The sequence below is a fragment of the Cornus florida genome, unplaced genomic scaffold (assembly GCF_030987335.1).
Source record: "Cornus florida cultivar Cherokee Brave unplaced genomic scaffold, ASM3098733v1 CherokeeBrave_3.0.0_Hap2_Chr04, whole genome shotgun sequence".
In the NCBI taxonomy this organism is placed as follows: Eukaryota; Viridiplantae; Streptophyta; class Magnoliopsida; order Cornales; family Cornaceae; genus Cornus; species Cornus florida.
This window is the reverse complement of record NW_026775574.1, coordinates 70,135,847-70,161,125: the sequence shown is the minus strand read 5'-3', so window position 1 is coordinate 70,161,125 and position 25,279 is coordinate 70,135,847. Positions and strand designations below refer to the sequence as shown.

At 37.1% G+C, this 25,279-nt stretch overlaps 2 protein-coding genes across 3 annotated transcripts; both read left to right on the top strand.

Annotated features, from left to right (window-relative positions):
• Positions 1-394: 394 nt before the first annotated feature.
• LOC132302255 (SAC3 family protein B-like) lies at positions 395-2,070 on the top strand. Of its 2 annotated transcripts, XM_059799108.1 has the most exons (3): positions 395-757; positions 866-1,119; positions 1,496-2,070. In XM_059799108.1, the coding sequence occupies exons 1-3, from the start codon at positions 555-557 to the stop codon at positions 1,513-1,515; spliced, it is 477 nt and encodes a 158-aa protein (XP_059655091.1). In that variant the 5' UTR covers positions 395-554; the 3' UTR covers positions 1,516-2,070. The 2 variants fall into 2 exon arrangements, with proteins under 2 accessions (XP_059655091.1, XP_059655090.1); XM_059799107.1 differs by lacking the exon at positions 1,496-2,070 and having other exon boundaries at positions 866-1,375.
• An 18,247-nt stretch (positions 2,071-20,317) lies between these two features.
• LOC132305084 (mitogen-activated protein kinase kinase kinase 20-like) lies at positions 20,318-25,138 on the top strand. The gene is made up of 5 exons (XM_059802767.1): positions 20,318-21,486; positions 21,601-21,616; positions 22,137-22,177; positions 23,810-23,974; positions 24,982-25,138. Exons 1-5 carry the CDS (start codon positions 20,318-20,320, stop codon positions 25,136-25,138), a joined length of 1,548 nt encoding a protein of 515 aa, XP_059658750.1.
• Positions 25,139-25,279: the final 141 nt, after the last annotated feature.

Here is a 25,279-nt window from a genome sequence, read left to right as displayed (position 1 = left end):
CTGGGGGACGCAAAACCAATGACCTTTTCCTGCTGCATATAGAGTATTCAGAAAAACACCCTTTCGTTCAGAATGCTTGGCAACCGGAAAGACATTCTTGGCCAAGACGGAATCCAAAAACCAAATCCGACACGGTAGGTATGACTTGTTTTGGTGCTAGTTGTGCGTTTATATGTGAAATTATTATGACAAATCTCACGCACAATGTCCGAGTGGTCAATGGTGTCTGGGAAAATGCCATAGATTGGTACGTCATCCTCATCCAAAGGTGAATTCAAAGAGCATTTCCAAGCCGCGGCAATGTCATTAATGGTGAATGCATAAGGCACGCCATCAATGATTGTCTTTAGTTGGTTCCGTGCAAGAATAAGACTTATTATGGAATAGGAATAAATAGGAGAGTTCCATACTCTTCTCTTTGTCATACTCTTACTATCCACACTAATTGCGTGTTCCTTCCTTTCGATTAGTGGTCTTTATTGGTTGCTTATTGGTTTCTTAATTTTTGTTCCTTTTGATCCAGCACTTAAGTTACATAGTTTCAATTGTGATATATGGTTTCTATTCTTTCCTCAGATCTCTCTAATTGTGCCTTATTTTATTTGTGTGTGTGTGTTTGTTTTTGCAGGCCTGCTTTATCTCATCCTCCACCTGCCCAAAGCATCAATGGTGCTGCTGTTGTGAAGCGTGCCAACTTCCCAGCTATCAAAAGAACTAGGTCACCTCCTTCCCCTTCAGTCCAAGATGATGATGAACGGTAAGATATTATCTGCTTAGAATCTAATTATCATTTGTTACTCTTGTTATTCATATTATTAATTCCAGTTCATTATGTTTCTTATGTCTTTTCACTTGTGATTATCAGAGAATTGCAAGCCAAAGCAAAGAGAATGGCCCGTTTCAAGGTCGAACTAAGCCAACCATTGCAAAGCACTCCTGGTAATGGAAACCAGAAATTCTCTACGAATAGACCTGATCGGACTATGGGAAGGCAAAAATTAATGGAGGAACATTCTGCCGATATGGTGGGGGATCTCTCCAGTGGCAATGCTTTATCTGATCTTGAAGCAGCAGAGTCATCCAATATTATAACTGGATTATGTCCTCATATGTGTCCAGGTATGGCTTTCAATTTTGATCAATGTGCAAGCCTGTAAATTCATTGTCTTCGAGCTGCAATGTTGAGGTCGTAGGTCCAGTCCAATTTTGTCCATCCTGCTCAAAGTGAAAAAATGGTTACAATATTGTATTCCATGTATTTTTAATTTTAAAAGAAAGAAACTGCCATTCTGGAAACAGATAATGTCAGTCTATTCTGAACTTGATATGAAATTCTATCTAGTTCATTGCTTTTCTGAATTTTACAATTGAAAGTTCCATCTAGTTTTTAAATACTCTGAGAAACTAGTGCACCTTGTTAGTAATGTGGGAGACTTCTGGAGTAAGTTTTACCTAAATCTTGTAATACATGTTAGCCTCTAGTTTTATGTTTCAGAGCAAGAAAGAGCTGAATGAGAGAGGAAAGGAGATCTTGACCAGTATGAACGCTTGGAAGGGGGCAGAAACCAGACCAAAAGGTGTTGGTTGTTAACATAAAATAATATAAAATATAGTTTTATGTTTCAGAGCAAGAAAGAGCTGAATGAGAGAGGAAAGGAGATCTTGACCAGTATTTATATTGTTGGTTGTTAACATAAAATAAAATAAAAAGGTGTAAAAGGACTTGTGTCCATCGAAGCAAATCTTGGCGGGAATCATGTAAAGTTTGGTAACTCCACTAAGCAAACTAATTATTAAAAGTATCAGGGTTGTAAATTGCTTGTCTTGTGGAACACCCTATACTTATATAGTTTCCAATTTTATATTATTTTTTATATTAGTCCATAATATATTTAAAATTGCATTATATTTCATTTTTCTAAAAAAAAAAATAATAATTACAAAATCACCATGTCCTGTTTAGAAAGAGTCCAGAACGTGTCTTTGTTGTGTTCATGCCGTGTCCTAACGGTGTCTAATCAGAAAATAAAATATTCAAAATTCAAGACATTTTTAGCCACCCAAGTTCTACTGTCCAATACCGTCACAATTCTCCTAAGTGAATTATCCGTACTTCCTAAATAGCAACAGAAAATATAAATAAATAATAATAATAATTAATAATCGAAAGTAGCGGTCATGGAATCTCCTCTTGATTGTAGGGAATAATATTACATTAGCATCCATCGAGATACTATTTTTTTCGATACCCGGGTGACATTGAGCTATTAAGAAATGGCCCCATAATTTTTATTTTTAATTTTTTTTTGCAAAAATGGCCCCATCAATAGGTAACAAGTTCATAATCTAACAGTTAGGGGCACAATCATGGAGGGTCATGCTTCTTAAATATATATATATATATAATAGTAGCCATAGCTTGACATGTTATGTATCACTTTTAGGTGAAAGCATGATGTGAACAAATGAAAGCAACAGCCAACAGGCAACAGGACAAGTTATTTATTTTCTGTAGCTCATGTAAATAGCCTAACAAATAAAACAAGATAAGCAAATGCCTTTTCCAAATTTTTTTTATTTATTTATTAAAAAGCAGAAATTGGATTAAGCAAAATTGGCAGATCCATCATTACTCTTGATCAAAACAGAAGGCGTTGTCCAAACAAGCCCTTAGGGTGTGTTTGTCATTTTGAGCTTTTGTTTTTAACTAAAACAGAACGAAGTTGTATTCAATAGTGACTGGAAGGATGTTCTAAAATTTATTGCAAGATTGTTAGAAACAAAAACATGAGGTGAAATTCAAATTTTTTTAGAACCATTTTTTTGTTTTGGATTTGGGCCTCCTCTCACCAACAAACACAGTACTATTCAAATCACAACAAAAGTTAACAAATGTCCTATGATGTTTTGTTTTGCTACAGTAAATCACCCGCAACACAAAAACGACTTCCAAACAGCCCCTTACCCATCAATAGTGGTTTCGGTGTCATTTCAACCCAAAAAAAAAATTGATATCAATCTTAATGAACTTTGTAATTCCAAATTTATCTTTGAATTTATAAATGAGAAAAATAAAATTGTATCTAGACCTTTAAACATAGAATTATAGAAAGGTGTTTAAAAATTTTTATTTCCTTTCTTTGTCACATAATTAGTATTTTTTTTTTTCTTTTCTTTTCACTGTATGAACACAGCCTAATGGTTTGAAAAAACCTGATTATGATCAAAATAAAATCCTACTAATATATTGCTGAATTTGGTGGGTCCCATAGTGCGACTCAGACCATACTTTATCCCATGGTTGAAAAAAATAGGAGGAGCAATAATTCCTAAAAGTTGTTAACGGGTTAATCTAATTTCTATTCAAGATATAAAACATTCGACACAAAGTTTAATATAACATAATCCTCAATCCAAGTTAACTCGTGATCAAATTTTTTAATTTAGCTTGAGGTCGGTAGAACCATTAGGTTAATCTCAAGTTGAGTTTGGTCAAAGATTTGTTTTGACGTAAAATATTTTTTTAGATTTTTTTTTTTAAATAAAATATTTTTTTATTTTTACAATAACCAAACATCAAAAATATATATAGTTTTCCTGAATAATATATATATATATTAAAGTTATAAAGATATTTCTTTTTTCGAAAGTTGGTGAGCCCTACCAATATATTAAACGCACAAAAAGGCCATAAGGCCATTACACGACTCAATTGTTTTCTCTCTCCTTCTGCTGCGTCCCTTCTCCTCTCGGCATCTCACTTTTCTTTTCTTTTTTTGCAATTTCAAAGCTTGATCTAGCTTTGCTCCTTTGGATTTTGGTAGAACTTTGTGAAGTAAAGTCGGAGAGTTCATCGAGGCCGTCAATTTGATAGGAGCTAAACACCATTTGGCCTAGCCTAGGGATTTCGAAATTCTAGGATTCTTGGATTCAAATTAGGGCTTTTTCTCCCATTTGAGGTAGGGGTGCTCTAATCCACTAATTCTTGCATTTCTTGTGAATTTTTCCCTTTAATTTGACTTTAAGCATGCTTAATTTTATTTTTTTTGTGATAATGTTTGTTAGGGTTATTTATATTGATGGTGATAAATGTGTGTTATGTGTTAATTGGGTTTATTAGTATGATAATTTTTAACTTGTAAAGAAGCATGCTTAATGTTCATTTGTTTTCATGATTTCAATTGCTAAGAAAATTTATGTTATAAGTATGAAAATAAATTTGTGAATTGTTGATTTAAATTACTAGTAAAATGTGGAATGAGAATATGAATTGTCCATTTTTAGTAACTTATTAATTTATTTGAAAAAGTATGTGAAAACTTCATGGTTGAATTAATGAAATGAAGGATGAAGCATTTTTGCATCCATTGGAAAAAAAAATAAGGGTAAAAATGTTTTAAAATAAATAAATTTGTTCCTGGAAAAAATATATTTTTTTAAAGGAGTTTGCGAAAACTGGACGCCTAGGAGGCACTGTGATACACCTCCGATCCGAGACACGGGTTGATCAAGCCCAGGCCCAAATCCGAGGGATATCAAACAATTAATACTTTAAAACGAACACGGAATACAAAATGAAATAAGATTAAATATTAAAAGTTGAAAGAAACTAAATATAAATCCTTTAAAAATAGATACTTAAATCCCAATAATATAATTGTTAGAATCCGATAGTCCAAACTCCACAAGTTTAACAACTCGGGAATCCATCTCTAGTGGACCCCTAATAAAAATCCAAACTGAATTAAAAACAACTGAAGGAACATCCTAATAAGCTATGGAGAGAAATTCTATATCGTCGATAGAGTGAGTAGAAACCTCTGCTCAGCATGAACACGTCTAAGTCTGGAACTCTCGTGTACTTAAAAAATAGAATTGGGTCAGGCCCACGCGCAAGTTCTATACTACTACAATCCAAACAAATGCCCGATACGCATGTACATCCTAAACAATTCCACAATAACTAATAGTCCGTAAATATATATATAGTCACACTAAAGGACTTTCACTGGACTACAGGCCGGTCTCATCCTGAATAGAGGTAACATACTAAAACGCACACGAAGTGGGCATGTGTACCTAAACCTAAACAGGGTACACCTCTAACCATCGTATCCAGCTATGCATCCCAATGCATATACGCTCCCTAACCGTCGATCCTGAGACTCAAGCTCATATCGAGATACCATAACAATATATTTAAAATCCATCTTGAATCCTAGTAGTGCCGCTCAGCTAGTCGTTGCAATGACACTACAATCAATATGACTTAACTTTTAGTTAATCTAATTCTTAATCCAAAGTAGGTAGGTTGTGGTATTTTGAAACCAAACCATCCCTAGTATACCACCATCCTATATCGGTGTATACTATCCAATCATCCAGCAGTTGATAATATCAACAGTTAAAGTAAACATCAACTAAATCCATATCTCTATCACTGATAGTAGCATACATAGTGTAAGCATCAATAAACATAATCAGCTATATACATAGACATGTTCAGTTTTATATCCAACACTGATACTAACAGTCATAATGTAAGCACCAAGAAACATAGTCACCGTATATATACAAACCTACTCAGTTTAGGTTGTTTCGTAAAATCTGATATAATGATAGGATTATTTCAAATTATCATTCAACACTCAGCAGTTGATATTACAGACATTTAGAATAAACATCAATAAAGTTCATTCCTCCAACAGTTGATACTAATATTATTAATGCACGCATCAAGACAGAATTACAGTATGTATATAGACATGCTTAATCCACGGTATTTCCCAGAATCCAGTAGTGCTAAGTTGTCTAAATCTTAATATCATTGAACACTAACTTTTCCAAAACAGATGTAATTCAGCAACTGATCACGATACATGGTGAAACATGTTCCAGTTATATTATTCATCCCAGAAAAATTGCTAATAACTGATTAAGCAATTTAAATCTTCTAGCTCTAAGCAGTGCATTAATTTGTTTAAACTATCCACTGTCCAAGCTACCCAGGTATTTAGTTTATTAATACACCTCTTGGAACCTTAACATAGCCACGAGCCTCATTTAAACCATCCACACTCAGACCTAAACTCATCTGAAAAATTCCAAAATCATCCACTGCTTGAAAAACTAACTAGAAACGAAGAAAAAAATAAAAATGCATCAAGGAGACGTCTCCAAATTATGGAGCCGCCTCCTTTGGGCCTTGGAGCTGGCTCCCATACTTGGGAGCCGCCTCTAACTCCAAGGGAGCCGGCTCTCTCCCTCTCTGCCTCGTCTTTTCTTCTTCCGCTGACTTCTACAGCCTCTAGACCTCACTGCTATAGCATCCAGACACTGTAACCAAACCCCAGTGTGTTCCCAGTCCATGTTTAAGTCTTTAATACATCACTAACATGAATTTAAACCAAGAATTATGCAAGAAACTATCAAGTTTTAACAGTTATAACAAGCATACAAACATACTGATATACTTCAAGTTTTAACACAAACAGATGTTGTTTTTAACATTCAATTACTCCTAGAACTGATTAGGAATGCAAAGAACACGAAGCCTAAGGGAGAGAGTAAGGATAGAACTTGCCTTACACCGACGTCCATCTAAATTTCCCGGCGAATCCTCTGTTTGCTTTCTTCTTTCCCAGCCGTCTCCAAAACCTCTCGTAACCTTACTATGTCGTAGTAATCTTCTTTTAAAACCCTAGGCAGACATCCTAGGTGAGTATTTATAGGCCACACTAACCCTAGGCTTAGTTAAACCCTAATCGGATTACTCGGCCCATAGCAAAATCTAGGTTAAACCTATGTCGGCTACTTATGTGAATACTCTATATGCAACCAACCTTACAGTTACGTTAACAACAAAATAAATTACATTTAATTAAATAAGTTCATAACATTAAATCAATACTTAACACAATTAATTAAAACAAAAATAATTAAGTAACAATTAAGTAATTAATACAGTTAAAGCAGTAAATAAGACAATTAAATAAATTAACTACAATTAAATCAATGAAATAAACATATAACACTTAAAAATTAAAAATTGAAATTTAAACAATAAAATAAATACCAGGACTATCCTTTTGAAACTAGAGATATTGCAGGCGCCTAGTGATCTGTGATGTTAGTGTAGTCTAAAAGGGAGTATAGTTGAGCTAACTAAGCCGGATGTGATGCCTTGGAGGTGCCTTGTGGTCGTGCATAGTTAGTCAACTCTCCATTCGTGACGCCTTGGAAGTGCATTGGGTCGGATTACACTAACGGTTTAGAAATTGAAACGGAAATGTTTCAGAAAATGGGGAGTGACATTTGCATGACATTGCACTTCATGACATTGTGATAAACTTGTGATTGGTTGATATTTGATACATACTTGTTATTATGTTTGAGAATGTGCGTTTCCCTATAGCATTATCCCGTTTACTTTTTATCTATTCATTATATGGATCACAGGGATATAAGAAGTGTGTCTTAGACACTTCCTACTGAGCTTATGCTCACCCCGTTAATTTTATCATTTTTTAGGACAAGGAAAAGAGGTGGCGGACGACGATCCACCACGATTTTAGATGAGCATAGAGACCTATTTTATTTTACTACCTTTTATATTAGAACTCTAATATTTTGTAAATATAGTATTAACTATCTTGTGAAACTTTAGTTTAATTAGTATAATGTTGTAAGCTATGGACTTTTAAATTCTAACTACATTTTATAGACTGTAACTTGATGCAACTAAAGTGTGTAGATTGTTTGGATGAGATGGAGGAACGGGACTTTTGTATGTATGTAGTCATTTTGGAAATGTGATATAATATTTGTATTGTGCGTTGGGACACGATAGGTTATTTTTAAGGTCCAGTGAGGCTATTACATCTTTTTATGTATTTCAACAGGTTGTAGAGGAACATTTTCTGCGGAGGTCATACCGAATTTTTTATTATTTTATTACTATTATTTTGGTGTCTTTTGGGTCGTTACAAATTTGGCATCAAAGCAATGGTTCGAATACCATTAGAACGACGGGTAGAGGCCTACCTAGGATTACATGAGGAGTTGAGTTATTTGTTTACTTGCTTAATTGCTTACGTGATTGTATGCTTATATGCTTATGTGTTAAGGTGTTCAATTATTTGAAATGCATGCTTAATTGTTTAACTACTTATACGATTACGTGCTAAGTGCTTAATGTTATTGTATATTATTAGCATGATCTTGTTTATCATTAGTTGGGTATTCTGGGAGTATGAAAGGTGCTTATGTGTTTCCATTCTTGTCAAATCATTAGTGTAAGGACTCCGTTCTCGTGCGTATTATAGTGTCATTGTTATTGATCCATTTCCTTTTTCTTATAGAGTCATGCCACCACGAAGGGATCCCGGAGAAAGTTCTAGCTCCAATCTCGTGAAAAGGGATCAGGAGCAAGTTGAGGAAGATATCTTGTTGCGTGATTTGGTCCCACCAAGAGGGGGACTAGCGAGGGGGACCGTTGATCTACTTTTTCAGATAAATGAGGAACACTTGCAGTTGGCCATTCAGGCAGCTCTTTTCAAAGCATTTCGACCAGCAAGTGCGTCATCGTCACAGTTTGTGCCACCACCGGCACCACCACCACCACCACCTCCAAAGACAAATGAGTTGAATGATACTCTTTATCACATTGCAAATTTTGTGAAATTGATGCCAACCCTGTTTGAGGGCGGCCCAGATCCGCTTATTATGGATAGTTTCATGGATAGGGTGGAAAAGCATATTAATGCCATGAATTTGGCAACGGATAAGTTGAAGATCACATTGGCGACTTACAATTTTATTGGTGATGCTGAGATATGGTGGAAGACTGTTTCTCACACGCATGATTTGGATACTATGACATAGGATACTTTTAAGAAATTGTACTATGAGAAGTACTTTCCGGCGCCTAAGCGGAGGGAACTAAAGAAGGAGTTTAATGGGTTGAAACAAAGAAACATGACAGTTACAGAGTATGAAAACAAGTTTATATCGCTTTTGAGGTTTGCACCGGGGATTGCTAATGATGAAGAAGGAAAAATAAAGAAATTTATTGATGTCCTTGATCTTACCATTAGGCCAATTGTAGCTGTTTCAGAACCGACAGAGTATGCAAAAGCAGTGCGAAAAGCCTTAGTAGTTGAGGCTAAAATCAAGGATAGTAAGGCTATCAGGGAACCCTACAAGCACAACAAGGGTATGAGCGCTTTCTCCGAGGGTCAATCAAGTAAGAAGCAGAAGCATGAGTAGTCAGGGTTCAGGGGACAACAGTCAGTCAGATCCGCACCTACAGCTTCAGTGTCTATGGGGTCTTCTAGACTGAATGTTACTTGTTTTAGATGCGGACAGCCGGGACATTACAAGTCCCAATGCACTCAGGCTCAGGTAGCTCAAATGATTTGTTTCAAGTGTGGGCAGCCAGGGCATCACAAGTCCCAGTGTACTCAAATTCAGGTGGCGTCTGGTGGATGTTTTGGGTGTGGCCAGCAGGGCCATAAGGTGAAAGATTGTCCACAGCGGGGCAGTGGTTTGGGCAGAGGTGGAGGTTCACAGCAAAGTTCTCAACCTGGTAGGGGAGCTTTTTCGAGTGCACCCACTCAGCAGTCTGGTTATCAGGCAGGCGATTCTTAGGGGCAGAGGACCCAGGGTCGCGTGTTTACACTCACTCCAACCGAGCCATCATCCAGTCCTTCAGTTGTCAGGGGTATGTTTCTTGTGTCCTATTCTCGGGCTTGTGTATTGTTTGATTCCGGTGCTTCTTATTCATTCATTGCTTCATCATTTGCACGGGTATTGGGTTTGGAGGTTAGTCAGTTAGACAGACCACTTTGTGTTGACACGCCTATCGGGGTTCAGTTACTCTTAGTAGAGTTTGTAGGAGTTGTTCCGTCACGATTGCCGAACGTGTTCTTGAATTCAATCTCATCATTCTTAAGATGACAGGATTTGACGTCATTCTTAGGATAGACTGGTTATCGTCCTTCAGAGCTGTCATTGATTGTTTCAGGGGCAGAGTTTCAGTGTGTACCCCGGATGGGGATTGTTTCTGTTTTGTGGGAGATCGGTGTGATCCTCTCACTCATTCATTCTATAGTGTTAGGAGTCGGGATCGGCAGACGTTCTTCTTGGCTAGCCTTTTTGCCGATGATAATGTGGAGTTTTGTGGGGTTGATTATCCAGTGGTTGTGCGTGACTTTTTAGATGTGTTTTCAGAGGACTTGACTGAGTTGCCTTCACACCGAGAGGTGGAATTTGCTATTGATTTGATGCCTGGTACCGCTCCAATCTTTATGGCACCGTATCGTATGGCACTAATTGAATTAGAAGAATTAAAGAAACAGCTTGACGAATTGAGGATAAAGGGCTTCATCCGACCGAGTGTGTCACCGTGGGGTGCAGCGGTCTTGTTCGCTAAGAAGAAAGATGGTTCGTTGAGGTTGTGAATTGATTACCGAAAGTTGAATCATGCCACTATCAAGAACAAGTATCCTTTGCCAAGGATAGATGATTTATTTGATCAATTGAGAGGAGCCAGTTGTTTTTCAAAGATTAACTTAAGATCAGGTTATTATTAGTTGCGGGTTAGAGAGAAGGATATTCCAAAGACCGTTTTCCGTACGCGATATGGACATTATGAGTTTCTTGTTATGCCCTTTAGCTTGACTAATACGCCAGCGGCATTTATAGACTTGATGAACCGTGTCTTCCACGATTACTTGAATCAGTTTGTGGTAGTTTTGTGGATAACATTCTAGTGTATTCACTCACTCAGAAGGAGTATGAGGTCCATTTGAGTATAGTGTTGCAGATTATACAAGAGCACCGTTTGTACACCAAATATGAAAAGTGTGAGTTTTGGCTACAAGAGGTGAAGTTTTTAGGACATGTTGTCTCGGAACGTGGAGTTTTAGTTGATCCTTCAAAGATAAAAGCAGTTCTGAATTGGGAACAACCCAAGAATGTCTTTGAGATCTGGAGTTTCCTTGGCCTAACGAGTTATTATCCAAGATTTGTGAAAGATTTTTCCCGTTTGGCAGCTCCTATGACCAGATTGACCCGAAAGGGATCAAGTTTGCATGGAATGAGGCCTATGAGTCATCCTTTCAAGAGTTGAAAACAAGGTTGAGTACGGCTCCAGTGTTGGTGATACCCGAGCGTGGCTAGGGTTATGTGATCTATTGTGACGCCTCACGTGATGGTTTGGGTTGTGTACTAATGCAGGATGGTAGAGTAGTGGCTTATGGGTCTCGACAGTTGAAGACTCACGAGCATAACTACCCTACTCATGACTTGGAGCTAGTGGCAGTCATTTTTACCTTGAAGTGTTGGAGACACTATTTATATGGTGAGAGATTTGAGGTGTTCTCGGACCATAAGAGTCTCAAGTACCTTATTTCCCAAAAGGACTTGAACAACAGACAGAGGCGATGGGTTGAATTCTTAGAAGACTACAACTTTGATTTGCAGTATCATTAGGGTAAGGCAAATATGGTACCTGATGCTTTGAGCCAGAAATCCCGTGGGACTTTGGCTAGTTTAGCCATTCGGAAGTGGAAGATGCTTGAAGATTTGGCTGAAATGGGATTGTATTGCTTTAATGATGATGATGATAGCAATGAGTCAGCATTCTTGTTTAGTCTCGTGGCTCAACCCACTCTTGTCAGACCGGTGATTGAGTCACAGAGACAAAATTCGGATTTGGATGCCATTTACACTTTGATCTCCAGTAGCGAGACCGTGAAGGATTGGGCCTTAAATGCAGATAGAGATCTACGGTTTAGGGGTTTGCTGGTTATTCCGACAGTTTGTCGTGAGGATGTCTTATGGGAGTTTCATACTTCCCGATTTGCAGTTCATCCAGGTGGTACCAAAATGTATCACAATCTGAGACGTCAGTATTGGTGGAATGGAGTGAAGAAGGACGTTGCACAGTTTGTGGCTAAGTGTCTTACCTGTCAGCAGGTGAAGGCCGAGCACCAGAGACCAGGTGATTTACTACAGCCATTGCCGGTAGCGCAGTGGAAATGGGAGGAGATTGCAATGGATTTTGTGACGGATCTTCCTAAGTCACGGAGGGAAAATGAAGCCATATGAGTCATTATAAATAGATTAACCAAGACGACTCACTTCTTGCCTATTAAAGCAACAGATGACGCAGAGGCACTTGGTGTACTTTATGTGAAAGAGATTGTGAGATTGCACGGAGTTCCAGTAGCTATTGTGTTGGATAGGGATGCCAAGTTCACCTCGAAGTTCTGAGAAGGACTTCAAGCGGCGTTTAGCTCAGCGTTGCACCTTAGTACGGCATTCTATCCACAGACGGACGGCCAATTAGAGCGTACCATCCAGATCTTGGAAGATATGCTTCGGGCATGTGTACTTAACTTGGGTGGTAGTTGGAAGGATCACCTTCCACTTATTGAGTTTGCCTACAACAACAGTTATCATGCGAGTATTCAGATGGCTCCATTTGAGGCATTGTATGGTAAACCTTATAGGTCTCCTGTCTGTTGGATTGAGATGGGCGAGACAGCCACCTTAAGACCCGACATTGTACTTGAGACTACCGAGAAGATTAAACTAATCAGGCAGAGATTGCTTACAGCTCAAAACCGACAGAAGAGTTATGCAGATAGGCAGAAACGACCGCTATCCTTTGAGGTGGGAGACCACGTTTTTCTTCGAGTTTCTCCACGAAAAGGTTGATGAGGTTCGGAAAGAATAGCAAGTTGTCGCCACGATTCATTGGACCTTTTGAGATCTTGGACCGTATAGGAAAGGTTGCCTATAGACTAGCATTGCCACCGCAGGTGGAAAGGGTCCATAATGATTTTTATGTATCAATGCTACGGAAATACGAGCCGGATCCTCTCACATTTTGGGTTGGGTTGATGTGGACATTGATGAGGATGTTTCCTACAAGGAGGGACCAGTTCAGATCATTGACACACAACAAAAGGTGTTGGGGAAAAAGACGATACCATTCGTAAAGGTTTTTTTGGAGGCATCACGGAGTTGAGGAAGCTACATGGGAGCTTGAACAGGAGGTTCGTTCCAAGTATCCAGAGTTGTTTTCTTCTTCAGGTATGGCTTGATTTCGGAAACGAAATCTTTTAAAGTTAGGGAGAATGTAATGGGTATGATTATATATATATATATTAAAGTTATAACGATATTTCTTTTTTCAAAAGTTGGTGGTCCCCACCAATATATTAAACACACAAAAAGGCCATAAGGCCATTACACGACTCAATTGTTGTCTCTCTCTGCTGCATCCCTTCTCCTCCCGGCATCTCACTTTTCTTTTTTCTTTTTGCAATCTCAAAGCTAGATCTAGCTTTACTCCTTTGGATTTTGGTAGAACTTTGTGAAGTAAAGTCGGAGAGCTCGTCGAGGCCTTCAATTTGATAGGAGCCAAACACCATTTGGCCAAGCCTAGGGATTTCAAAATTTTAGGGTTCTTGGACTCAAATTGGGGCTTTTTTTCCCATTTGAGGTAGGGTTGCTCTAATCCACTAATTCTTGTATTTCTTTTGAATTTTTTCCTTTAATTTGACTTTAAGCATGCTTAATTTTAATTTTTTTGTGATTATGTTTGTTAGGGTTATTTATATTGATAGTGATAAATGTGTGTTATGTATTAATTGGGTTTATTAGTATGATGATTTTTAACTTGTAAAAAAGCATGCTTAGTGTTGGTTTGTTTTCATTATTTCAATTGCTATGAAAATTTATGTTATAAGTATGAAAATAAATTTATGAATTGTTGATTTAAATTACTAGTAAAATGTAGAATGAGAATATGAGTTGTCCATTTTTAGTAACTTATTAATTTATTTGAAAAAGTATGTAGAAACTTTATGATTGAATTGATGAAATGAATCATGAAGCATTTATGCATCCATTGGGAAAGAAATAGGGGGGACAATGTTTTAAAATAAATGAATTTGTTCTTGGGAAAAATATTTTTTTTTAAAGAAGTTTGCAAAAACCAGACGCCTATGAGGCGCCTAGTGGTCCGTGATGTTAGTGTAGTCTAGAAAGAAGTATGGTTGAGCTAACTAGGCCGGATGCGACGCCTTGGAGGTGCCTTGTGGTCGTGGATAGTTAGTCAACCCTCCATTCGTGACGCCTTGGAGGTGTCTTGGGTCGGATTACACTAACGGTTTGGAAGTTGAAACAGAAATGCTTCTGAAAATGGGGAGTAACATTTGCATGACATTGCACTTCATGACATTGTGGTAAACTTGTGATTGGTTGATATTTGTTACATACTTGTTATTGTGTTTGAGAATGTGCGTTTCCCTATAATATGATCCCGTTCACTTTTAATCTATTCATTGTATAGATTCACGGGGTATAAGAAGTGTGTCTTAGACACTTCCTACTGAGTTTATGCTCACCCCATTATTTTTAACATTTTTCAGAATAAGAAAAAGAAGTGGCGGACGACGATCCACCACAATTTTAGACAAGCATAGAGACCTATTTTATTTTACTACCTTTTGTATTAAAACTCTAATATTTTGTAAATGTAGTATTAACTATCTTATGAAACTTTAGTTTAATTAGTATAATGTTGTAAGTTATGGATTTTTAAATTCTAACTACATTTTATGGACTGTAACTTGATGTAACTAAAGTGTGTCCCTTGTTTAGATGAGATGGAGGAACGGGACTTTTGTATGTATGTAGTCATTTTGGAAATGTGATATAATATATGTATTGTGCGTTGGGACAAGATAGGTTATTTTTAAGGCCGAGTAAAGCAATTGCATCTTTTTTTGTATTTCAACAGGTTGTAGAGGAATATTTTCTGCGGAGGTCATGCTGAAATTTTTTTTATTTTATTATTATTATTTTGGTGTCTTTTGGGTTGTTACTAGGGATGGCAAATTCCCCACCCCGCTGGGGCCCCACCCCGCCCCGCCCCGCCCTGCCCCGTTTATAGCGAGGATGGGGATCCTTTTAGCTAAACGGGGATGGGGATGGGGGCAATTTATCAATCCGGGGCGGGGCAGGGGATGGGGTAAACCCTCCTCGCCCCGCCCCGATTAGGTGTGAAGTTACTAATATACCCTTACATATAATAATTTATTACTAAGTTAGATTTATTATATATATGAAAATAAGAAAAAATATGTTTTTTAATATAAAAAATTATGAGGCCGGGGCCGGGGGCGGGGCGGGGCGTGGACAGGGATAAGGTGTCGGGGGCGGGGGCAGGTATGGAGATTCTGACAAAATTTTAAGCAGAGATGGGGACGGGTATAGGGAATGAAAAATGCATCGGGGATGGGGATGGGGAATCAAATCCCCGCCCCACCCCGCCCCCTTGCCATCCCTAGTCATTACAACTCCGCTATAAAGATGAAGTTCTTCCTCCCAACTAAGGTGGTCCAATAAAATTTAAACACATATCCAAAACTTTAAAATTTTAAAAAGGTTATTGTCCAACTTCTTACGGGTTAAACAGAAACCCAAATTTTTCTTTCCCAATTTAAATTTTTTTAGAATCTCTTCTCTCTCTTCCCCTCTCTCCTGCAAATCTCCATGCCTAACCTCCATCTGAGACGCTACATCAATGAAATACTCGACTTTTATTCCATATGTAAAATGATATACAAACTAATAGAAGCTCATAATTGACACAAAACTGCACCAATCGATCGAAGGTGTTGGGAACTTGAGAGGGATGAAAAAGATATATATAACTTCGACAAAATGTTTAAGTTCCTATTCTGTTTCCTATTCACATTCTCTAATGCTGTGTTTGGTATGTAGGAAAAATGTCATAAAAATTGGAAATTAATGTGTTATGGAAATTGTTTCTTTAAATTTTATTTTAGTGTTTATTTTGTTGAAAATTTCTTAGTGCACCACCTCGGGGTCCATTTAATGCCTCGATGGTCAATTATTTCGGTACATCCATAAGTACACGCTCGGGACAATTGGAATTCTCATGAGATGTTTGTGCTTTCTGGATTTGCAAGTAAAAGTTCATCTACTTCTAATTTTTATATTGAGTATCTAAGCATTGGTTTTGAACAATATATTATTGCGTCTTATGTCCTTAGATTGTTTTTGCTACAGGGCGTTACAACTACATGATTCGATCACAGAGAGGTTTGTGTTGTTTTGAAACTTGGGTTACGCTTCTCTTTGTTTTTCCTTCTATTTTGGTGCTCGATGATACAAGAATGTAATTAAGTCATCGAAGTGACCATTTCTTTAGCGGTTTTAACTTAGAAGACCATTTGGTAGGGTTGAGTAACTGAATGATATACGGCTATTTAACTGAATGATTTTTATTTATAGTAGTGTTGATTGTTGAGTATTGAATTATCTTTTTCGCGTAGTTTAGCTTGCCACTGGTGTTTTCTATATTCCTTTTCCGATTTAAGCAGAAAGAAAAGATCATGGGCAACGTGGTGTGTAAACGACAGGCTTATTATATGGTAATGAGTTGGAATTATAGAGGAAATTGTTGACTTTTTTGAGCTCCCTGTGTCCTTAGGACCTTTTTCTTGACTTCGGCTCTTGTATATATAGCTTCCGGGATGCATTTCTCTAGCTTTCTAATATAATTTTACTTATAAAAAAAATGGTAATGAATTTGAATTATAAGTAACGGGATAACTTATAATCAGTAGAACAATGTTGGTAAGAATATTAATGGTTCTTAGGGTTTGCTAGCCGATGTGAGACCAATATTGTGGCATGACTGTTTGAAATTTTCTAGTAGTATATTTGATAATTATGTATCAATTAGATTCTTGGATACATCAGAGTGATCTTAGATCACATTATGATATATATGTGTGTGTGTGTGTGTGTGTGTGTTTAGGGTTATAACTCTTAATCTGTGGTGATTATATGTTTACCCGTGGGAGTTGTAATTTCAGGGAACAAAGAAATTGATTATGTAACCAGAAACGAAGACAGTGGAGAAGGGCTCTCTCACGTGAATTAATTAGGGGTTTAGAGTTATGTACCTTTTATTAACCAATGCCATGTTAGCTCGTCATATTAGCCGCCACATAGATTCAAGACATATATTACCACGAAATTCATTCGAGACATGTAACCGTGCTCGTTGGATAAGTATTGTACTTGTATTTATCAAAAATAATAATAATAATAAGGAAGAGAAAGAGAAAATAAATTCTTTATTTCATCTCTATCTAAAAAAAATTAAACATTATGTCAAAAGTGTTCTTTTTCCAGCAACCAAGTTACCAAGTGGGGATTTCAAGGATGTTCAATCTCTAGTGCTAAAATTGTGGATGATGATTTTTCCACATCAATAATATATATATATATATATATCTGCTATAAAAGTGTATTAAATTTATAATGTATACATAAGCATTTTAAAATGTTATTTTCATTAAAAAAAAGTACATTTTGTTTAAATACTAACACATCTTTAATTTAGTTGTCTGTTTAATTCCTTAAAGTGACGTACTCTCCTTCCTCAAACGTTTTGTTAAAATAATTTTTTAAAATTATATTATTACCATTGTATGAACAGTATAAAACACCACTGTGACTCTAGTCCAAATGGTATATCATCTATCCTTTTCAAAGGAATGTTGAGAGTTTGTACCCTACTAAGGGCTTATTGTGGGCATGTGCGTGCGTTCAAGTCCCACTAGGGACATGAGTATAATAGGTGTGCTTGTTTGCTTTAAATTTGTTAGATAAATGAATGATTCTCCCACCAAACATGTCTCTATTAAACTTCTCTTATGCTCTATTCGACAAGAAGGAAAAAAATTGAATGAAATGGAGAGAAAAAAGAATGACTGAAACAACCTTATGAAAGAGATTAAACGTTTGCCTCTTTTTGTTCGGTTAAATGAAAGAGAATGGAAAAATTGACAATTTAATTTAATCAGATAAAAAGAAAGATAAATTTTTAAGTTATTTTTATCATTAAACCAATCCCTTACTTTATTTATGAAATTTATTAAATATTTATAAAGGGTGATATAGTAATTTAAAATTTCTATAATAGACTCACTTGTCTTCTCTCCTCCTATCTTCTGCCGAGCGGATGAAAATTTATGAAGGATGAAGGATGACTCATTTTTCTTATTATCCTTTCTTTCCTTATATAATCTCTACTGAACTAAAGAAATTTATTCATTTCTTCTTATTTTCCTTCCACTTCTTTTCTTTCCTTCCTACCGAACGTAGCATTAATTCCATCCAAGGTGGGTGTACTCATCAGGGTATATAAAATCGTCATCCCTAGAATAGTGGCTTACTCTTGCACTTTACCATTTGGATAATATAATTATTTTCAAATTTGGCTCCCAAACATGAAATAAGCTATCCAAAGTCGATCAATATTGTTCTCCAAAGTCGATCAATATCTTCTTTTTTCTTCAAGCTCCCCCATATAAACACTATATTTTTTCCACATAATTATTGTTCTCCAAAGTCGATCTTCAAGCAAGTTGCTTTATATTTTGATTGTACGCAAACTTTAGTAGGTTGTGACAAATAAATTTTCTGACTCAATTTTGTTAAAATAAATCTTCTTCGAACTTAAATTGCATAAAAATTGTATTAAAACTAACTTTAGGCAAGTTTTACAAGTGCAAGTGAAGTTTCACCATTAAACAAGTGCAAGTGAATTCTTAATTAAATTGTTTTTCAAGCATGCATATAAGAGTTCAGTATTGTGAACTAACTTTAATTAAAGTTATAAATTTTGTTATCCTTTCGATTACCTTGAGTATGAAAAAACTGTTTATAAAAAAAACTTATTTAAAATACTTTACTAATTAACTTTAGCTATATGTGGATTGAGTTTTTCACATCTTATAAAATATGTTTATTTGGATTATAGTATGTAATTATTTATTAGTTTTAATCATAAAAAAATATCCACTCTCTCACACACAAATTAAAACCCTTTCAAGAATAAGTCTGTGTCTCTGTCTCTCTCTCTCTCACACACAAAAAATATATATACAAAAATTAAAATATATATAAAAATTTGAGGGTTCAATTTTATGAGTTGCTAAAACGAGAAAAAATAAATAAAGGAAAAATTAATTTCCACAAAAAAAATGATTGTGTAAAGTAGGAAAAACACCCTTAATATTTACATTTTTGGCAAATAACACTCTTATTTTTTATGTTATATATATAAATCTGTTAAATTTGACAAAAATGAATGAAGAATGGCTTATATTGTATATATAAGTCCCTTAAGTATAAAAAAATGAGTAAATTATGGCTTGAAATCCCTATTAAGATATAAAATTTCAAAAACACTTGTATCTCTTTCGATAATATCTTTATATATATATATACATACATACATATATACATATACTAAACCCACGCCGGACATATCAAGTCGTCGTCCAAAATTTGTTCCAAAATTAAATGTTATGAACTTAGGGAATTATACATTATGGGGAGCCAATAAATTTTAAACCGACAACCCCAGAATGTATTTATCCAAAAAAAAAAAAGTTTTTATTTGGAAATGGGATGGGTTTTGTGACCATATGATCTGCACCATGATTACTTAAGAGTTGAGCGGTCGAGTCCCGTAACGAGCAATTTGTGAAACCAACAACCAAAATTAGAAAACATATATCCGTTGCTTTCTCTCTCTATCACACACACATTCAAAACATATAGCCGTTGGCAGATTGAAACCCACAAACACACACTCACACACACAGATTGAAACCCTATTGCAATTGTTACTTCACGAATCAGTCGCCTTTCTCTCTCTATCACACACACACAGATTGAAAACATATAACCGTTGCTCGCTCTCTCGGACGCGCAGATTGAAAACACAGAGATTGAAACCCTATTGCAATTGTTACTTCACGAATCAGTCCCTTCAACACCATCTCTGCTTGATTACAGAAGAACCCTTTTGCAATTGTTGGTTTGGCGATTCAGTCTGTCTCTCTCTCTTGGTTTAGAGTCGATCAGAAGAACACATTTTAGGGTTAGGCGTGGCTTCCTTCAACACCATCATACAGTATCTCTCTCTCAAACTCAAAGCTTCAATCTTGGTAATTAACGCTCTCTGTTAATTCTTATGTCCTTGTCTTTCCAGCGGTTATTATCAATATTCTGAAGACTAAATTCGTGCCCTCCTCTCACACTAAAAGAAGTGTAATTCCTTTATCATCATCGTCGTCGTCATCAATTGGAATATCTTCCTGCCGTTTAAGTAATCTGAAAGACTTAATACGAAAGTTTCATACTTCTAATTGCTTTATCATCATCATCATCATCAATATCAAAGAACAGAGAGATGGAAAGGAAGATGCTGTGGACGCGAGGAAGAAAATTGGGGATGGGGGGCTTTGGTGTGGTGTCTTTAGCAAAGGAATATCAGGAAGGTATTTTTATGGCTGTCAAATCTGCTGAGGTCTCTGTCTCACACTCCCTTGCCAAAGAGAAAAAGATTCTTCAGCAACTTGAAGGCTGTCCTTACATTCTTAGCTGTTTCGGGGACGGGCTTACGACTGAGAATGGAATTACGCTGTACAATATAATGCTGGAGTTTGCATCCGGCGGTAGCTTGGCTGACCGTGTAGAGGGGTCCGGTGGTAAAGGATTGTCAGAGTTTAAGGTCAAGCAATACACAAAAACGGTTCTCATTGGTCTCAGTTACATTCACAAGATGGGTTACGTTCATTGTGATATAAAGCCCCATAATATTCTACTTGTGAGTGAGGACACTAAGAGTTTTATTATTCCGAGATTGAATTTGAAAAGGGACAAAGAAATAGCAAAAATTGCTGATTTTGGGCTTGCAATGAAGATTGGAAAGAAGAGAAGTCCCAAGTTGAGGGGGACCGCTATGTATTTGGCACCGGAGTCAGTCCGTCATCTAGAATACCAACCTCATTCGGATATTTGGGCACTTGGGTGCACTGTGTTACAGCTGATTACTGGGACATCTCCATGGCATTGTGAGCCACGCACTCATCCTCGTGCTCTTTTGTATCGCATCGGTTGGGGTAAAAAACTGCCAAAGATTCCAAGCTGGGTGTCTAAAGAGGCGAAAGATTTCTTGGAGAAGTGTTTGGTTGATGATCCGAAGTCACGGTGGTCTGCCGACAAGCTCTTGGGCCATTCCTTTGTGTCATCTATGGGCAGTGCTACTAAGGATGTTAAAGAAGAAAGAAGCAAAGTTTTTCCAAGTGAAACAAGAAACGCAGCATGTGTTTCATCAACTCTGACTTCATCACTTGAACATCAAATTAAACCTTATAAGATTATGTCAAAGAGAAGGCTTGATAGACAAAAACATGAAGAGAATTGCAGTGGTAAGAGAAGAAGAAAAATGCAAGAGGTCCAGGAATTAGCACAACAGCAGCCTAATCTAACATGCTATCAACGTTACTGGGGAGCGAAGAGAACTGCAACAGTTAATGATTCAAGGGATCCTGTCAATTTCTCTTTGGGAGTGCGATGGTGATATCTATATCTTGGAAGCCAAAGGCCAATGATCAACCTCATTCAGTATGATTATCCGGAACTTGAGTCTGACTGAAGATCTTTTGCTTTTGTGTTTTGTATTTTAATCAGCTATGATGCCATGCAGGTTTCCTCTGTTTAGTAATGGAAACACTGCTGGATTATATTTAGCATATTAGGGTGTTAATATGTATAGGGACACCAAGCCCTTGCTGTTTTTTTGTATGTCTTAAGGGTTGTTACATTTGTACAGTTATTCACACATATATATATACACAAATTTGCTCCAGTTTGGAACATTCTTCCCTCTTGATGTTCATGGCCTTATTGGGTCTTAAACTTTCTGAAATTTTGACTGAGTTGTATCTATATGATCATCAATGGCCCAACCTGCAGCCAAGCAATCCAGCAACCTTTTTGATTCTTCATCGACAATTTCAAATACATCATCAATTTCTATTGCAGTAACCTTTTCAATTCTCTTTGTTTCTGATTTTGTTTGTTGCTAGTTAACTTTGTTTTTTGGGAGTCTTGTTCATTTTGACATTTCCATATATTCATTATTGAAGCAAAGGGTTTCATATTTAATTATGCCTGAACTTCAACTTGTAGCTGTTTGGATGGTTCTTCTATATTCCAATTTGCAGGTTGTTACCCTCCTTCAGACTTATAGCTTGCTTCATCTGCGGTCTCTCTGCGTCCCTGTCTCTATTTGTAATAGTATATATGTGTGTGTGTGTGTGTGCTTGAACTGCTCAAAGATTGATTTAAATTTTGTCATTAAATACTCAAATCAACATCTTATTTTTTATTTTGAATGATAACAGCTTTATACTCTGCCTCCTCATGTCTCTATTTATAATAGTAGTTTACTAGATTTGTGTTATAAGAACTTACAAACCAATATCTTTCTACTTTAATCTTATCTAATTGTATATTTAGATGCATATACAGTTAGATATAATAGTTGTCTACCAGTTTTAAAATCAGGAAGTTGCAAGCCAATATATTTCGACTTCAATGTTATCTCTGTATATGAAGATGCACAATTGGAGAGAGAACATGACTTCACTCGATTTAAAATCAGGGAACTAATGCTCCTTGTTAACAAAACTTGCCTTTATTATACTTTCAAACATCAAACTAATCGGTACTGGTAATATCACATTGCTCATCTACAAAACCAAAAAAAAAAAAAAAAGAGAAAAGAAAAAAAAAAAAAAAAAAGAAAGTCGTAAACTTATTTTTGTTGGCAAATGATTTATGGGACTCTTCTTAAGGACACAAGACATAATTACACAAATATCTTAACACACTGACATAAAATCTGAATTATTTTTTTGAAGCTTTCCATAATCTTCTAATTTATGAAATCCCATTAATGCATGTGATTCAATAAGGCGACAAGTGACAGGAAAATGTGGGGACCATTGAAGCTGCATCTTCTCTATGATGAGAATCAAGGCCGGTTCTAGCAAATGTCTTTTGTCCTGCCTTCTTTATGAGGGACATGCCTTGCATTGTCGAATTGATTCTATTTGATTCTAGCTGCTGTATACCCAGTGAAAGCCTTCTATTTAGAGGGGTGGCAGTGCTAAAACCTCCGTTCAAGCTTCTGTTTGAAAGACGCCGATTACTTTTGCTTGGCCTCGAGCTAAACAAATTTTCTTGCTCAACTACTACTTGAGTCTGCACCTTCTTCTTTTCCTGTGGGGGGGGGGGGGGGGGGGGGGGCGGGGCTTCATACAAAAGTAAGTTAAATTGAAAGAATTCATTGTAGATTTACGCGCTTTATTTTATCATATACATCCATACTAATCTTAAGAGAGCATCACAAAATGTTGATGGTAATTCGTGAGCAGGACGAGGAGATCGTTCCACGCAAGCCAAGAGATCTGAGATTAGTATCCAAGTGGAGATCCAAGCAACACAAGGGATTCTCTGAGTGTGGAGATTAAGAAAGGGAAGGCCGACCTCGGTACCATGTAAACTCGAGCTTGTCAGAGGATAAGTGTTAATGTGGTGGTTCCCCCTCTTAAAGGCTGATTAACACCCCTATTTATAGTGTTTACTTCTTCGGTCAATGCCTTTTAGTCCTTTGGCTGAGCCTGTTCTTATCCAAAGGTTTGATGGCCTCTTCGTCTGACGGATGAGACACTGATGGATGGGCCGCGGTGCTTTGCCCTCCGGTCAAAGGAGGTAACGGCGCTCCCTAATTAATGCAGGTCTTATCAAATGTCTTTCGCAATTAATGCGTTTCTTATCCTTCATCGCTCGAGCTTGGGTACCGGGTATCCTTTCCCCCTTGTGCTGGCCTCAGACTGAGGCGACCCCTTAGATCTCAGCCACCTATCCACCTGTCCTCAGATTCCCGTGCTTCAGTAGGGATAGGCCCCTTTCGAGGTCCTGCCTTCATGACCTCGCAGGTTCCCATCCCAGTTCTATCCCGAGGTCTTCTTTGCCAAGAAGGGAAATGTGTAAACAGGTTAGTCGAGGTTGCTCTTTCAGAGAGCACCCTCGAGCGAGCCCGGGGGGGGGGGAAGAGCCCATCCGACTCGAGCGGGGCACGTCCACAGAAGAGGAAGGGTAGCGACCCCTCCCTCGGCCAGTGAGTTCCGTTATTGGATAGATAGCTCGAGAATACCTAATCCACCGTGGGCATGCCAAGTAATCACTGGCCAGTTGTGCCTAAGTTGCAGAGGTGGCGCCACTTAGTCATCTATCGTGGCGCGGTCATCAACACAAAACATAATTTTTATTGTAGTGTCAATGATATACTAACCCTTTGTCTGTGCTTTTCCTCTTCTTTTTCCTGCCTCAACATATTGTACTCCACCAACATTGCCAGTAGAGGTACCTAAGCAAGAGAAGCATTCACTTTCCATGTAAGAGTGACTTTGGTTTATAGAGAAGAAATGCAGAATTGAAAGAGATATTGAGAAATGCAAGATCAAGCAACAAGTGATAAACAAATGTGGCTTTTATTGACGTTAGGACAGCAACTTCTTTTCATTTAACATGAAGCAAATAGTAAGTTCTCTTCCACTTCTATTTTATCATCGTCGTTTGACTTGAAGCGGATAGTGTTTGTGACAGAACTTGATCTGATTAGCATGATTACAGTGAAAGGGGTTTGCAGTTCAACCTTGTTGTGTTACTAAATTAGTTAAGTTTCCAATAACTCCTTATTTAGCAATTTAGGTGAAAATGTATTGGGAAAGACATTTTCTGTTGAATATAGGGTCATTGTCTTGTACAATGTTAAAAACTCAGACTAACAAGTCTCAAGTTCGAAACACTTCGAGTCTAAGAGCAGCCACTTCGTTTAAATAATACTAAAGGTTAGGTTTGTTTCTGCTGTTCGCCTCCCAGCAACCAACGTAGGCGTAATGCACTGGGCAATGTATTTTATTTTATTTTTTTTCTGTCGAATTTGTAACTAAAGCTGATAAGAGAAAAAAAATAGCTTTGTAATTCTTTTTTGCGTTTTAGTTCTAAACGTGCTGAAGTCCCTAGGAATGTAAGGAAAGATGATGCTGAGGCGGCGCTGAAGCCACTGCAGACTGCAGTGGATGGAGTTAAGGAAGAACTCAAGAAACTCAACAAGGGCGTGGGGGCGTTCTTGGAAGGATTGAAGTCGTCAAAGTGACCATTTCTATAGCGGTTTTAACTTAAAAGACCATTTGGTAGGTTTGAGTAACTGAATGATTGTTATTTATAGTAGTGTTGAGAATCGAATTTTCTTTTTCATGTACATGGTATGTTGTGTCTGCTGTATTTTGATGGTTTT